The 12,576-nt window shown below is 35.2% G+C and overlaps 1 protein-coding gene across 1 annotated transcript; it reads right to left on the bottom strand.

Annotated features, from left to right (window-relative positions):
• Positions 1-86: 86 nt before the first annotated feature.
• LOC111686764 lies at positions 87-9,246 on the bottom strand. Its single transcript, XM_046947096.1, has 7 exons — positions 9,230-9,246; positions 7,713-9,136; positions 6,804-7,160; positions 3,805-4,006; positions 3,573-3,736; positions 1,422-3,492; positions 87-1,347 (listed from the first exon to the last, which is right to left on the bottom strand). Exons 1-7 carry the CDS (start codon positions 9,244-9,246, stop codon positions 327-329), a joined length of 5,256 nt encoding a protein of 1,751 aa, XP_046803052.1. The 3' UTR covers positions 87-326.
• Between the last annotated feature and the right edge of the window lie 3,330 nt (positions 9,247-12,576).

The raw sequence follows: 12,576 nt of genomic DNA, 5'->3' as shown, positions 1-12,576 counted from the left end.
GAACTAGAACTGAACTAGAACTGAACTAGAACTGAACTAGAACTGAACTAGAACTGAACTAGAACTGAACTAGAACTGAACTTGAACTGAACTAGAACTGAACTAGAACTGAATTAGAACTGAACTAGAACTAAGCTAGAACTGAACTAGAATTATTCCTAAAATATTATAGCTCGCTGTGGAGGATTAATGTAAACAATTCTATAATATTTACTTTTTGCACTTCCCACTTATCTGTCCATAATCTTAAAATCAAAATACATTTTTTACCTAAAGCAGACTTTACTTTGTTAAACTTCGCCCATTATACCATCTTAAATCCTTAACTAATAGTAAGCAGGGAATGGATGATAATTTGAGGGATTGGAAGCATGATGATTAGCCGAGGGTAATACTGGTGGTCTAACGCCCGGATGATAATTACTAGAGGCAACTTGATGATAAGCACCAAAACCACGAGCCATATGACGATTCTGGGCAGTCTCACCCAATAGACGCGATTGATCGGAACCCAATAAACGATTATTTTGTTCCATTAGTAAATGAGCTGTGGGATCAACAAGCAAACGATGTTGATCGGCGGCAGCAGCATTTGAGGCAGCTAATATACGATGCTGTTCAACGGTCGAAAGAAGACGATGGTGTTCGAGACTCTCACGACTTTGATGTTGCATTTGAGATGAAAGGAATGAGCGGTTGTTACCAACGGACATATTGGTATTAGGAGTAAGATCTAATGAAGCCATTCTTAACATGTCATGGTGAGGATGATTGTAGGGTAGTTGGGGAGGCGAGGGTACTACATAGTTGGCAGTACGACTTAAATCAACCGATGTAGCTTGATCATGTTCCTGTTCACTCAGTTGATCGGAGAGCATGCTATGCATAGCGGATTGATGTTGCTGCATGCTTAGTTGGCTGGGATGTTCCTGTTGCTGGTGTTGTGAACCTGTGCCGGAACCACCGGAAGAAGAACTATGATGCTGTTGTTGACTTTGGGATTGTGACTGTTGATTCTGTTCTCTTTCGGATAGTATATCATAGATGTGATGGTGATATCTGCCAATGCCCGGCAAATTGGCTGAACTATTACTGGGCAATTGGAAATTATGATGATAGTTTGAAGAGCTAACATTTGAACGGGATGACATATCCAGGCCTTGTAGATCTGATATGTCGTTATTTGAACTGGCAGTCGCAGCGGAGTTACTGGTGCGATATTCTGTGGGCGAATCAATATTTTGATTGTTATACTTTAAAGCTGTGGAATTAGCTAAACTTTCATATTTTGAATACATCAAATCCATTTGTGATTGAGGGAATTTCATGCGCATATCTTGACCCACGCTGTTGTTACAAAGAAAAAAAAAAAATTTAATTAAAATATATGAATTCATATGTATATAAAATTCAAAACCCACCTGTTTTGCGGCATTATACTATTTTCTTCATCACTTGATAAGTGATTATGGCCTCCCGTCAAGGCCTGCCTTCTATCATTTTCCGAATCAGATCTGTGCTTGTGTCGCATAACATCACCATTATTAAAATTATAACGCGGTATTGAAGGTGAGGAAGCTGGTGAAATAAGTTCATGTTCGGGATAACTACTACCTACACTAGAAGCATTTCTTCGTTGATTTTGAGCGAGAGCAGCGGGTAAAGGTGAAGAGGCTGATATGTTGTTATTACTACTATTGCCTCCCGTGCTATTAGCACTACTATTACTACCCGCTGTACCAGGGCCACCTGGTGTACCACCATTTGAGCCAGGATTGTTACCAAACATGCTGTAATCTCTCCCGGGTGAAATTGGTTGAGGTGACGGTGGTGTACGATGTTGGGCCGCCGACGGAAATGGATCTCCATCATTGTTGCCCGCATTACCCATGTGTTGAGCGCGTGGCGTAGAACCGGCATCCACTTCCACTTCATTGTTTTGGTTGCTTCGGGGATTTGTTGGCGTTGAAGCACTGGGCGATATGTTACAAGAATTAAGATTATTGCCTTGGTTCGGAAACATTGGCAGTGGTGGTATTTGCATGGGGAAATTATTTAAGTTCTTCATCATTTTCAATTCACTCTCTAAGTTATCCATTGGATTTGAGGCATTAAAACGATTTGTTTCGGAATCGACATGAGAACTCATGGGACTATCGGTGTTTATATTATTTTCGGTGGGGACTTTTAAGTCGTTATTATCATTGTCGATCATGTTGCCAACAGAATTTAAAGCTGCCTCAACCAACATGCTGGCCGAGGAAGATGATCCCGTACCGGTACCACTCAGTCTTGCATTTGCATTATTATAAAATGAACTCATAAAGGCTTGAGATTGTGACAAGGAATTCATTGACATTTGACTATTTTCACCTTGATTATTGGCCGAACCATTTGCGGCGCCCAAGCCATTGTTGGGATTTGTCACTGCATTACCCGTATTGGCAGCTGCTCCAGCACCAGCATTATTTCCAGAATTGTGATGATACTGAGACATTTGACCATTAGCAGCAGCATTATTAGATTCGACAACATCTAGGAATGAAGAGTTTTCATCTTCTTCTCTAGCATTACCTGTATGATGGTTGTGAGATGGATTGGCGGAGTTAATGAGTCGTGAAAGAAAATCTCTATTGGAACCCATTAGTTTTGTCGGATCGTCGTTATTACTCTGAGGCACCGCAAATGGTGGCAAGGCCATATCATTGTTACCACCACCTGACATGCCGCATGAATTTTGATTCGTTGTCATGCCAGTGCCCCCGCCCATTTCAGCTACAGCACAGTCTCTAGACAAATGACGATCATCGTCACTAATCCATTTTTTACTTCCTTTACTCACAACCAAATTTTGACCCATGGCATTCATGCCCGGGTTATGGCGATAACCGTTATTGTCATGGGTCATTTGCTGACCACCATGATGGCCATGGTGACCATGGTCCTCTTCCTCATCATCATCCTCTTCATCGTCTTCATCATGACCCATGGTCGACTGATGATGATGACCCATGCCCATGTGTTGTGTATTCAAACCAGTCATCATATGCATTTTGCTAGTGGGATCATCAGCTGTAGCTCCAGTCATAGCTGAGACAGCGGCAGCAGCTGCTACAACTTGTTGTACTTGTTGCTGTGCCGTCAAACGTTGGGCGGTGGTTGTTAAGAAAGACTCAACTAAACTTAGTTGAGCATTTTGTTTACGTCTCATTTGCTCCATATGCTCTTGTTCCTGTTGCTCCATTAAATGATAATCTTTGGGTTTGCGACCTCTCTTGCGTGGTGGTGGTTTCTCGCCAAATATACTAGAAATTTTCGAGGATAGCAGTGATAGATTGGGTTCATTGCGACACAGATCCTTGATAGACTTGCCGGACTTTTTAATGGCTTCGAAAATGTTGTCATCGGAAAATTCAGCATCACTTTGAATGCTGGAACTCATAACAGAATTCTGATCCTCCAAACTCTTGCGTCTTCTACGAGGAGCTTGTTCTATAAAAACGTACATAAGGAAAATAAATCAAACTTAGAAATTATGAACATAACTAAAGCTACACCATTAAAAAACCCACCCAGAAAATCAACTTTCATACCACCCGAATAAGCATCAAATGTATAAGCCACACTACGTTCAATTTTCGGCATTTGTTCCTGTGAATAATTGTGGACCTTCTTATAATGAAATTGCAGACACTGTTTGGTGGTGAAGGCAGCATTACATTCCGATTCCGAACATCTTAAAGTAAAATAAAATAACAAATTATAAATTAATTATTAAGCTTTAATAAGGATTTAAAGACTCACTTAAATGGCCTCACACCGGAATGAGTTAGCATATGTATCTTCAAATTGCTGCGATTCTGGAAGAGCTTCTGACATCGGGGACAACTAACCACTGTCGAATTGCGACTGTGTACCTCCTTGGCATGACGCTGCAATGCTGCACGTGAGCCTAGAAGTTTTGAACATAAGTTACACTGAAAATCTCGTAAAACATCAGCCACATCTAAAATGAAAATTTTGGAATGAAGAGAAATGAAATTTTGGAGAAGTGGTGACTTTTGGTGTACTAACAAAATCATAAACCAAAAAGTGATTAATTGTTTAAATTAGGAGCATAAATTTAATACTGGATTGTTAAGGCGGGTTAGTTTTTAATTGTTGATTTTTTTTGGTTAGTACTTTATGCATCATGCGTTGTTAGATTAATTGGATTAGCGTAAAGATCGTAAAAGGTTTTGCTATTAAAATTTTAGTAATTTTAGTTTGTGCAGGTTTCCTGACATCCTGGAGTAGCTGAAATTTGCACAGTTTGATTCAGTTTTTCTTATAAAGACATGCTGTAGTTTCCGTTTTTTACATTGTCGACAATTACTGTGGAGCTTCTTAAAGATTCCTTTTTTTAAGAGTCTGGAGTATTTTTCATAATAGAGTCGATAATTTTGGCGATTAGTTTCCATAACGGGAAATCAATATTCCCTCTCCATTTCTAACGAAGATCTTAAATATATATATTTAAACCGTAAAAAATCTGGATATACCGACTCTTTCATTTCGAGGACTTAAGGGAAAGACAGTTTAAACAAAATAAATGTTCATAATAACAAATGCAACCAATTGTTGTTAGAGTTCATGAGTTAAATAAATAATTGTTAATTAAAATAAAAAAAGAAACAAAATCAAAATATGACATCAACTTAAGGGTAAAAAAGCATTATGATGTAACATTGATGGATGTTAATGTAATGCGATGAATGTTGATTAAGATGAGCTGATTGTTATACGAATAATAAATACAAATACATAAGTACATATACATATATACAGACATACATAGATATTATATAGACCAAAATAATATTGATTCAAAACAAATTGCGTATTTTGTGTGGCTGTGTGTGTTTTGAGACCAATTGCTATGACAATTATGAAGTGTAATTGTATGAGCAATATGTATGAGTAGGAGGGAAATCTGAAACGTTTTTTATAAAAAATTAAGTCTCTGTTATCGAAGAAAATAACAGCTTTAGCATGTTGTTTCGATAAAGCTATCCAGCAAAAATAAAACGAAGTACTTTCAAAAGAATAACATTTATCAGCACTTTAAAAGTAGCACTAATTGAATTTGTTTACCTTCTGTGAAAGTGATGTTTATTAACTTCCAAAGAATCGAAAAGAATCCAAATTAATTTAAAATTTAAGGTATAATTTTTGTACTGAATATTTTTATTTTAAATTCGTTTTATTTTAGAGTTGATTGATAAATGCGTGCAATTTATTTATATATCTTAATATTGTTTAAGTTAATTTAGTTGTATTTTTTAATACTACAATTTCACTTCCTAATAACTTTCAAAAAAAGAACCTATAAATTACTTCCTGCGAATGACTTCAGATGTATTGAATTTAGAATCAAATAAAAAGAACATTCCTCCTATGAAAAGCCTGTGTGAAACCCATCACTTCTTCAGGTCTTTTTCAGTACTTTCATATAGTAAATTCTACTTCTATTTCGCTTCTTTGGATGTTCTTTTTTTGCTGGGTATCTTAGGTATACTACATACATATATTCGGCGCTCTTAAGAATTTTGTTACGTACAGGTAGTAGCTACTTTCTATCGCCGTAGAATACAACTGGCATTCTATAATCATTACAACAATTGGTACAACAAAAGATTTATTGTATTACAGTCATTGCCAGAATTGTCATCAGAACTCGTGGGAATATAACTGCTTGTTTTAGATGAAGACTTTCAAATTGGTTTTAGCAATGATGATCATGTTGTCAATAGATTCAACATGTTGGTCAAATACGGTAAACCCATATTGGAAAGTGCTGCCGTTTCAAAGTTGTGAAGATATTGAGAAAACCATCGAACAAAAGTAGTACAACCAGGGTACAAATTACGGTCTTCGAAATTACATTTACATTTCGATCAATATCAAAAACCTAATTTTGCTTCCAGTTCCAGTAAGACTAAAACTAGTCAAATTTGATTAATTTTCTATCATTTGGATTTGTCACTGGTCTCCAATATAAAAAATTAAGAACTGACGGCATTTGTAAAAAAAAGTCTCATTAATTTATAGACATATATTTTACCTAAGATTTATAACTCGAGGATCTCAAGAATTCTTCAGATAACTAAGTTTCCGAAGTCATTTTAAACTTCACCCAAAGATTTCTAAACTCTTGGCTATTAAATCATCTGAATGAAAATACCAATCTGTTTTTAGTCGTATTGGCCCCTAAAATATACGTGTCTCATAGCTTCTATCTATAAAGTGATTTTTAAAACTGATCTCGTACATTAGCACTTAGTATATTACCACAGCAACTAAGTATTTAGACACACTCGTACCCCACACTTTTATACGCAATTTCCAATGTATACATACTGATAAATACTTAAAGAGACAAAATACAATCATGTAACAGGCCTAAAATAGCAATTTAATTGTCTTTGGTTGTATTTTGTCTTTTAAAAATATAATTAAATTTAAGCAAAAATTTTCCAATTTTCTTCACTTAAATTTTAATACAAACTACTCAAAACTTTTATTTGATACAGAAAATTTGAACAAAAAATTAAAATTTTCAAACTACATAAAATTTTTGCTTACAAAGCAAATCTCTTTAGACAATAAAATACTATAAAATACGTAAACGTGCTGCCAAATGACCAAAACAATTTTAGTTTTGAGGTTAGTTTTTTTAATTTGTTTTGGTTTTTACTATTTCTCATACTTTGTTTTTAGTTGTTGTAGTTTGTTATTTTTTTGTTTGCAAATTATTTTCTTACCACTGTGCATACGCTTAATGTGAGCTTTCAGTTTTTGTGGTCGATAGTATTTTCGACCACAAAAATCACATATAGGCCGTGTACGATTCGGATTTGCGGCACAACCGTATGTGCGATGCATTTCCAAATAACTGAGACGTAAAAAGAACTTGTTGCAAAATTGACACTGATGTGCACCTTTGCCATCATGTTTTTCCGCAGCATGTTTCATAATATTGTCCTTACCCAATACCGCTTCACCGCATACTTTACAATGATATTTACGTATTGTTAGACTCATTGTTGGATCATGGAATACCGAGCAGTGCGTGCGATAGTAAAGAGGATGATCAAATTTCAAATTGCAACCGCCACAATCTATTGTTGTTGTTGTTGTTTTGGGGAAAAATAAATTTTTATTAATAGAGTTTTTTTAAGATAAATATTTCATTAAAATCCTGAATGTATTTTTTAGATAGTAAAAAAACTGCCTAATAAGTATGCACCTTTCTTAATATTATTTACCTGATATTATTCTTTATCTGTGTTAGTTGAAATAAACTTTCTGAAGTTCTTATAAAACATTGATCCTTTATGATTATGAATCGTTCAATAAATTATTTTTTATATCATAAACCTTCAATTGCTAATAAATTTATTTTCTAATTTTTTTTCTAGAAATATTAAACATCAAATCCAGATCCCATCATAGATCCGGTAAGTTTAATTTTATTCATAATTTTAAAACTATTTATATATATGCCTGACATTAATTTGTAAAAAAAACAAACTAAGCTAAAACTTCCTCTATCTAAATTTAAGACCCATCTTTTCAACTCCCATATCTCATACATATTCAAAAGAAAGCCCATCGCCCATTTTTCACAATCACAATAATTAACTGCAAACACAGAATTCAATAAAACTCACTTGTCTTTTCCGACCAATGTTTCTTACGCCACATCGTATTGCAATCATCACTCCAATACAGCAATTCCATACCATTTTTCAAATCCCTGCATGTCACGAAAAACGCCCGCGACTCTATAAATACTAAATTAACATTACGTTCGTCATAGGTAGGCGCCGGTCTAATATAACGTAACCAATTCGATGAATTCGGGTTATCACACATGAGAAATTGTGATTTTTCAGCACCAGCTTCACAAATCTCAAATATCCATTTCATATCACTAGCCTCACGAATATCGTTAGCTTGTACAGACTGACCGATAAGGGGTCCCAATTTCGTGAAAGCTCTTACTTCGGTACGAGCAAAGACACCGGTAACATTCGGCTCTACATTGTGTAGTTCAAATTCAGCCGGCACTGAGGCCTCGGCAAATGTTATTAAAGGTTTCAGTTCTAAGTCGGATAGTTGGGAAGAATCATCCATATCTTCATCATCATCACCATGCAATTGTTTGGCTTGTCTTTGAGCATCGCATTTGAGTTTTGCCAGAGCCTCTAGATTTTTACGTTCCACCCATTCGGCCAAGTCAACTGCATCTGTTATGGTGCCTATGGAAGTGCGTAATGGACACACTTTATAATCATGGGCCAAAGAACATTCCCGACACGATTGATGCGAACGAAAGGCAATATCCAATTCATCTTCTTCCTCCACGAAATTCTGTTCATTTTTCATTTCACGCGCCAAAGCTTCCTCGTCCAATTCTTCGTCTTCTTCATCATCCTCACTAACATCACCAATGTCTTCATCATCATCGATATATGAGCCAGGGGGATTCATAGTCTTAGGTCCTCGTTTGTTTTTGTGGCGCATACGAAAACCACTGTTAGGGCCATTTAAGCCATCCACACCATCTCCTGTAACTGAAGTACCGGCATCATCTTCATCGTCATCCTCATCATCGCCAAAGCCATCATTTTTCTTTAAGCACAAGGCTAATGATTCTTTAGATGCTGACTTCTCCTCCATTTCACTTTTGATTTTTTCTGCTATACGACAGTCCAATACTTCCGGCAACACATCTCCCGTAGCACTAACATTGTTATCACCTACCACACTGCCATTGGCACTACCAGCTGCTGTGCCACCACCGCTACCTCCATCACCTGCCAAATGTTTTTTAGCTTTTAAAGCAAAATTTGAGAAATTCTTTAATTTAGCCAGGCCATTTAAGTTGTCATTGAATTGTACACGTTTTTTGTATTTTCGTTTAACCGGTGGTGGCTGGGAATCACCACCACCACCGCCACAACTAACGGCACCACCATTTTCACCTGTCTGACTATTACTGCCGAATTCTTTAGCACTTAAATTTGGTTCAAGTTTAAAATTACTATCGAATGACTTGGTAGGTGTTGTCGAAGCCGATGGAGGAGGAAGACTGTAAAGAAAATAGATAATGATAGAATTTGTGATTAGAGTAATTGATGAATGGTTGGTTGGTTTGATAATAAGTTTAATGTTGAAAACTAACACACGCATAAAAACCATTATTTTTATTGATAAAATATGCTCTTAATTTTTAATTTATTAGAATTTTAAAAGTAGTTTCAGGGTAAGTTCAAGTTGGCTAATAAAGTTAATATAATGAGGAAAAATTCTGTATTTAATAATTATTAAATTAATTAACCAAAGAAAAATTTGTTGGATCTGTTTGAAAAAACTTCCTCTTACAGAATTTTTCGAAGACGCTTTAAAATTTGAAAAAATCCTTTTTTAAAAAGAGTTATAATCGGTTTCTTAAAAGGCCAATCACTGAACCATTACTATCTCATTTCGTTTCTCGCAAGGATTCGTATAAAACAGCAATACTAAAAAGTTTATTTATAACAGATTCTTACCAAAATCGGTTTAATCAAATCCTTTCAAGGGCATGTCAAATGTCAAGCTTGTCATGAGACAACGAAATTTTGAAAAACTGTAGAAGAATTAAATTTTGCCAAATTAATCCTTTAAAAGTCTGGTGTATTAAAATTGACTAGTCGTTTCGGTGCGAAGAACCGATTGTCGTGGGAACGACTTGGCCTTGTCCCGGTTATTGTTGTGTTTAAACACAAATAAGCGGAATGTCGGTTGAAATACTAATATTATTCGGGATAAGTTCGGGTATGTTGCCGAGGAAACATATACCCCACAGGGTATTGATTGTGTTGCTATGCGTTGGAAATGAGTTGGTTTTAAAAGAACATTATACGGGATGAATGTTCATTCGTACTACCTTGTCCTGATATGTTCAGGTTTTACTCTGTTCATACCCTATTTACCACAGAGTGTTCTCAGTGAGTAAAATCAAGTCCTTGGCTTAGTGTTTGGTCTACCAAATAAATCCCTAGGTGATGTTGCTGACTAAAAAGGGTCTACCCTATCTGCACGTCACTAATGATTATGAGATTAGATAACTCGAGTACTTAAGCAAAGTGCTTTAACATGGATCGTTTGAAACTACCATTGTCGAGTAAGATACTCGAAGGGGCGAAAAATCTCACCATGTGGATGAAAAAGAGTACCGTGAAATTAGGCCGTCAAGGCAGGAGTTCACGTACAGATCTTCTATATTTTTTTTCTAAATCAAAGTATTAATAAGAGCTGAATATATTATAAAGTTTCTCAAGGCTCCGTCGATGGAGATTATCCAAAAAATAAACAATGCTGCAATACAACTCGAACATGCAATTGTACTCTTTGGCCAACTTATAAAACTTTTCCCCCAACTTCAAGGCAGCATGTTGAAGCACAGAACTTAAGATACGATTGAACAAAAACTTAATTAATAATCTGTAAGGAAAAAACCATAAACTAAATCCACAACCATAAACAGAGGAAAAAAAAACATTATACAACATCAAAGTCAAAGTAAAACAAAACTAACTGTAAAAGTAACACAGGATTCATTGAATATCACGGGAAAATGGAAAAATGAACGTGAAAGAAAAAAACTAACAACAAACCAAAACGGACGGAAAAGAAAAGAGCACGGCAAACATTTATAGGAAAGAAAAAATAAAACACGTTCTAATGCAGGGAGCCCTTCAAGAGAGATTAAGATGTACTCCTGTACGTGGATATGTGTTTTTGCTTTTCTATGTGTATATTTACATTCGTTGTGTATGTGTATTTACACTTTATGTGTATTCAAGTGTGTACGTACTTGTGTATATATTTACAGTACATGTACTGTTGAAGTGTTAGTTAAGTTTGCTTGAATGTATATTTTGAATGTGTTATGTTTTTGTTTTTAGTGTACATGTGTGCAATCGCGTTATTAATGTGCGCCCAGTCTAATAACAACACATTCAAGTTTTGCTATATCTACATACGAGGTTTAATGAGAAAGATGAGGATGCTTTCAATAGAGTCCAAGCCCTAGTTGTTAATGAACATATCATCTTCATTTTGATTTGCTCGTTATTAAAGACGTATTTCCTTCAACGATAAATGAGCGACTGCATAAGTCGTGCTTTTACAGGGAGCCAGAGAAACTGTATTAAAGTTGGAAGTACTTTTTAAGTTCTTAAAGTGATTCCAGGATTCCTGGCATAATAGTCTCCGAAATGCCCATGTTAAGATTAATACAGTTACTATAAAAGAAGCCCAATAAACTTGTCACTCACTCCGCGTGTCCCAGCTCAGACAACATACAATTAACTAAGATTTAATAGAATTGCATATATTGACAGATCTAATCCAAATTATTAGACTTGTAGCACATAATTCACCAAATTACTGGAATTAAAAATTGGACGGTAATACTATGGGGCTAATTTTTTCTGAGTTAAATTGCCTGAGGCCTTTCCATCCTACCCTCGTTAATGGATGTTTGTATTAAAGCATGTTTTGTTTTATAGTCGAATATGACTCCCTTGAGTTTAGGTGGTACTAAACTAAGAACAAAATACAAACTAAACTAACAACTATGTATTTGCAACAAAAACAGGGTGTGTAGCGAAGAGGGAAGAGCAAACGTATGAATGTTTTTATGAATCTATATTTGGATGTGTGGTAAATATGTAAGCAAAAACAAGACATTGAAAGTAAACAGAAAATAGGTATGTTCCTCTATACATCTATATATGAATGTAAGTTTGTTCTTACATATGAGAATCGAGCTTATGTGTGTATTTATATGGTTAAATAGCAAGTAGCAGCTAGTTGAAGCAAAGATTAACAACAACAGCAGCAAAGACAACAACAAAACAAATAAACATACTTTTACGAGCAATGCTTCAAGGAATGCAATAACTTAGCATGACTACGTTTAGAAGTAGTTGTTTGTTAAGGAAATATCAAAGAATCCTTCAACGTAAATAGCTGAATTTCAAAAATAATATCTATCCACTTAGAATTTGTTATAGAACTAGTGATTTTGATGGCCAAAAGTAATGTAGGACACATTTCGAATAATACCTGTAGTATCTCTTGTTGTATGTCCTTTATATAAACCTGTCTAAGTGTTTAAAACTACAGGGTGTTGTTACAAACGTACATTTAAATTAATGTATTCCACATTCAACATAAATTTATTATTATGTGTAAGTATGTATGTATGCAGAGATTTCCATAAATATAAGTATATACTATATACTATATAGTAATGTTTCAAAATATTTATGTTTTTGAAAAAAGTGTTGCCGTTTTGTGCCATAAATGTCTTATATTTGGTTTTTGAACTAGAACCAGAACATAACATTCAGTTCTAGTTCAGTTCCAGTTCACTTCTAGTTCAGTTCTAGTTCAGTTTTAGTTCAGTTTTAGTTCAGTTCTAGTTCAGTTCTAGTTCAGTTCTAGTTCAGTTCTAGTTCAGTTCTAGTTCAGTTCTAGTTC

The sequence above is a fragment of the Lucilia cuprina genome, chromosome 3 (genome assembly GCF_022045245.1).
Source record: "Lucilia cuprina isolate Lc7/37 chromosome 3, ASM2204524v1, whole genome shotgun sequence".
Classification (NCBI taxonomy): Eukaryota; Metazoa; Arthropoda; class Insecta; order Diptera; family Calliphoridae; genus Lucilia; species Lucilia cuprina.
This window is presented reverse-complemented; position numbering and strand designations above follow the sequence as displayed.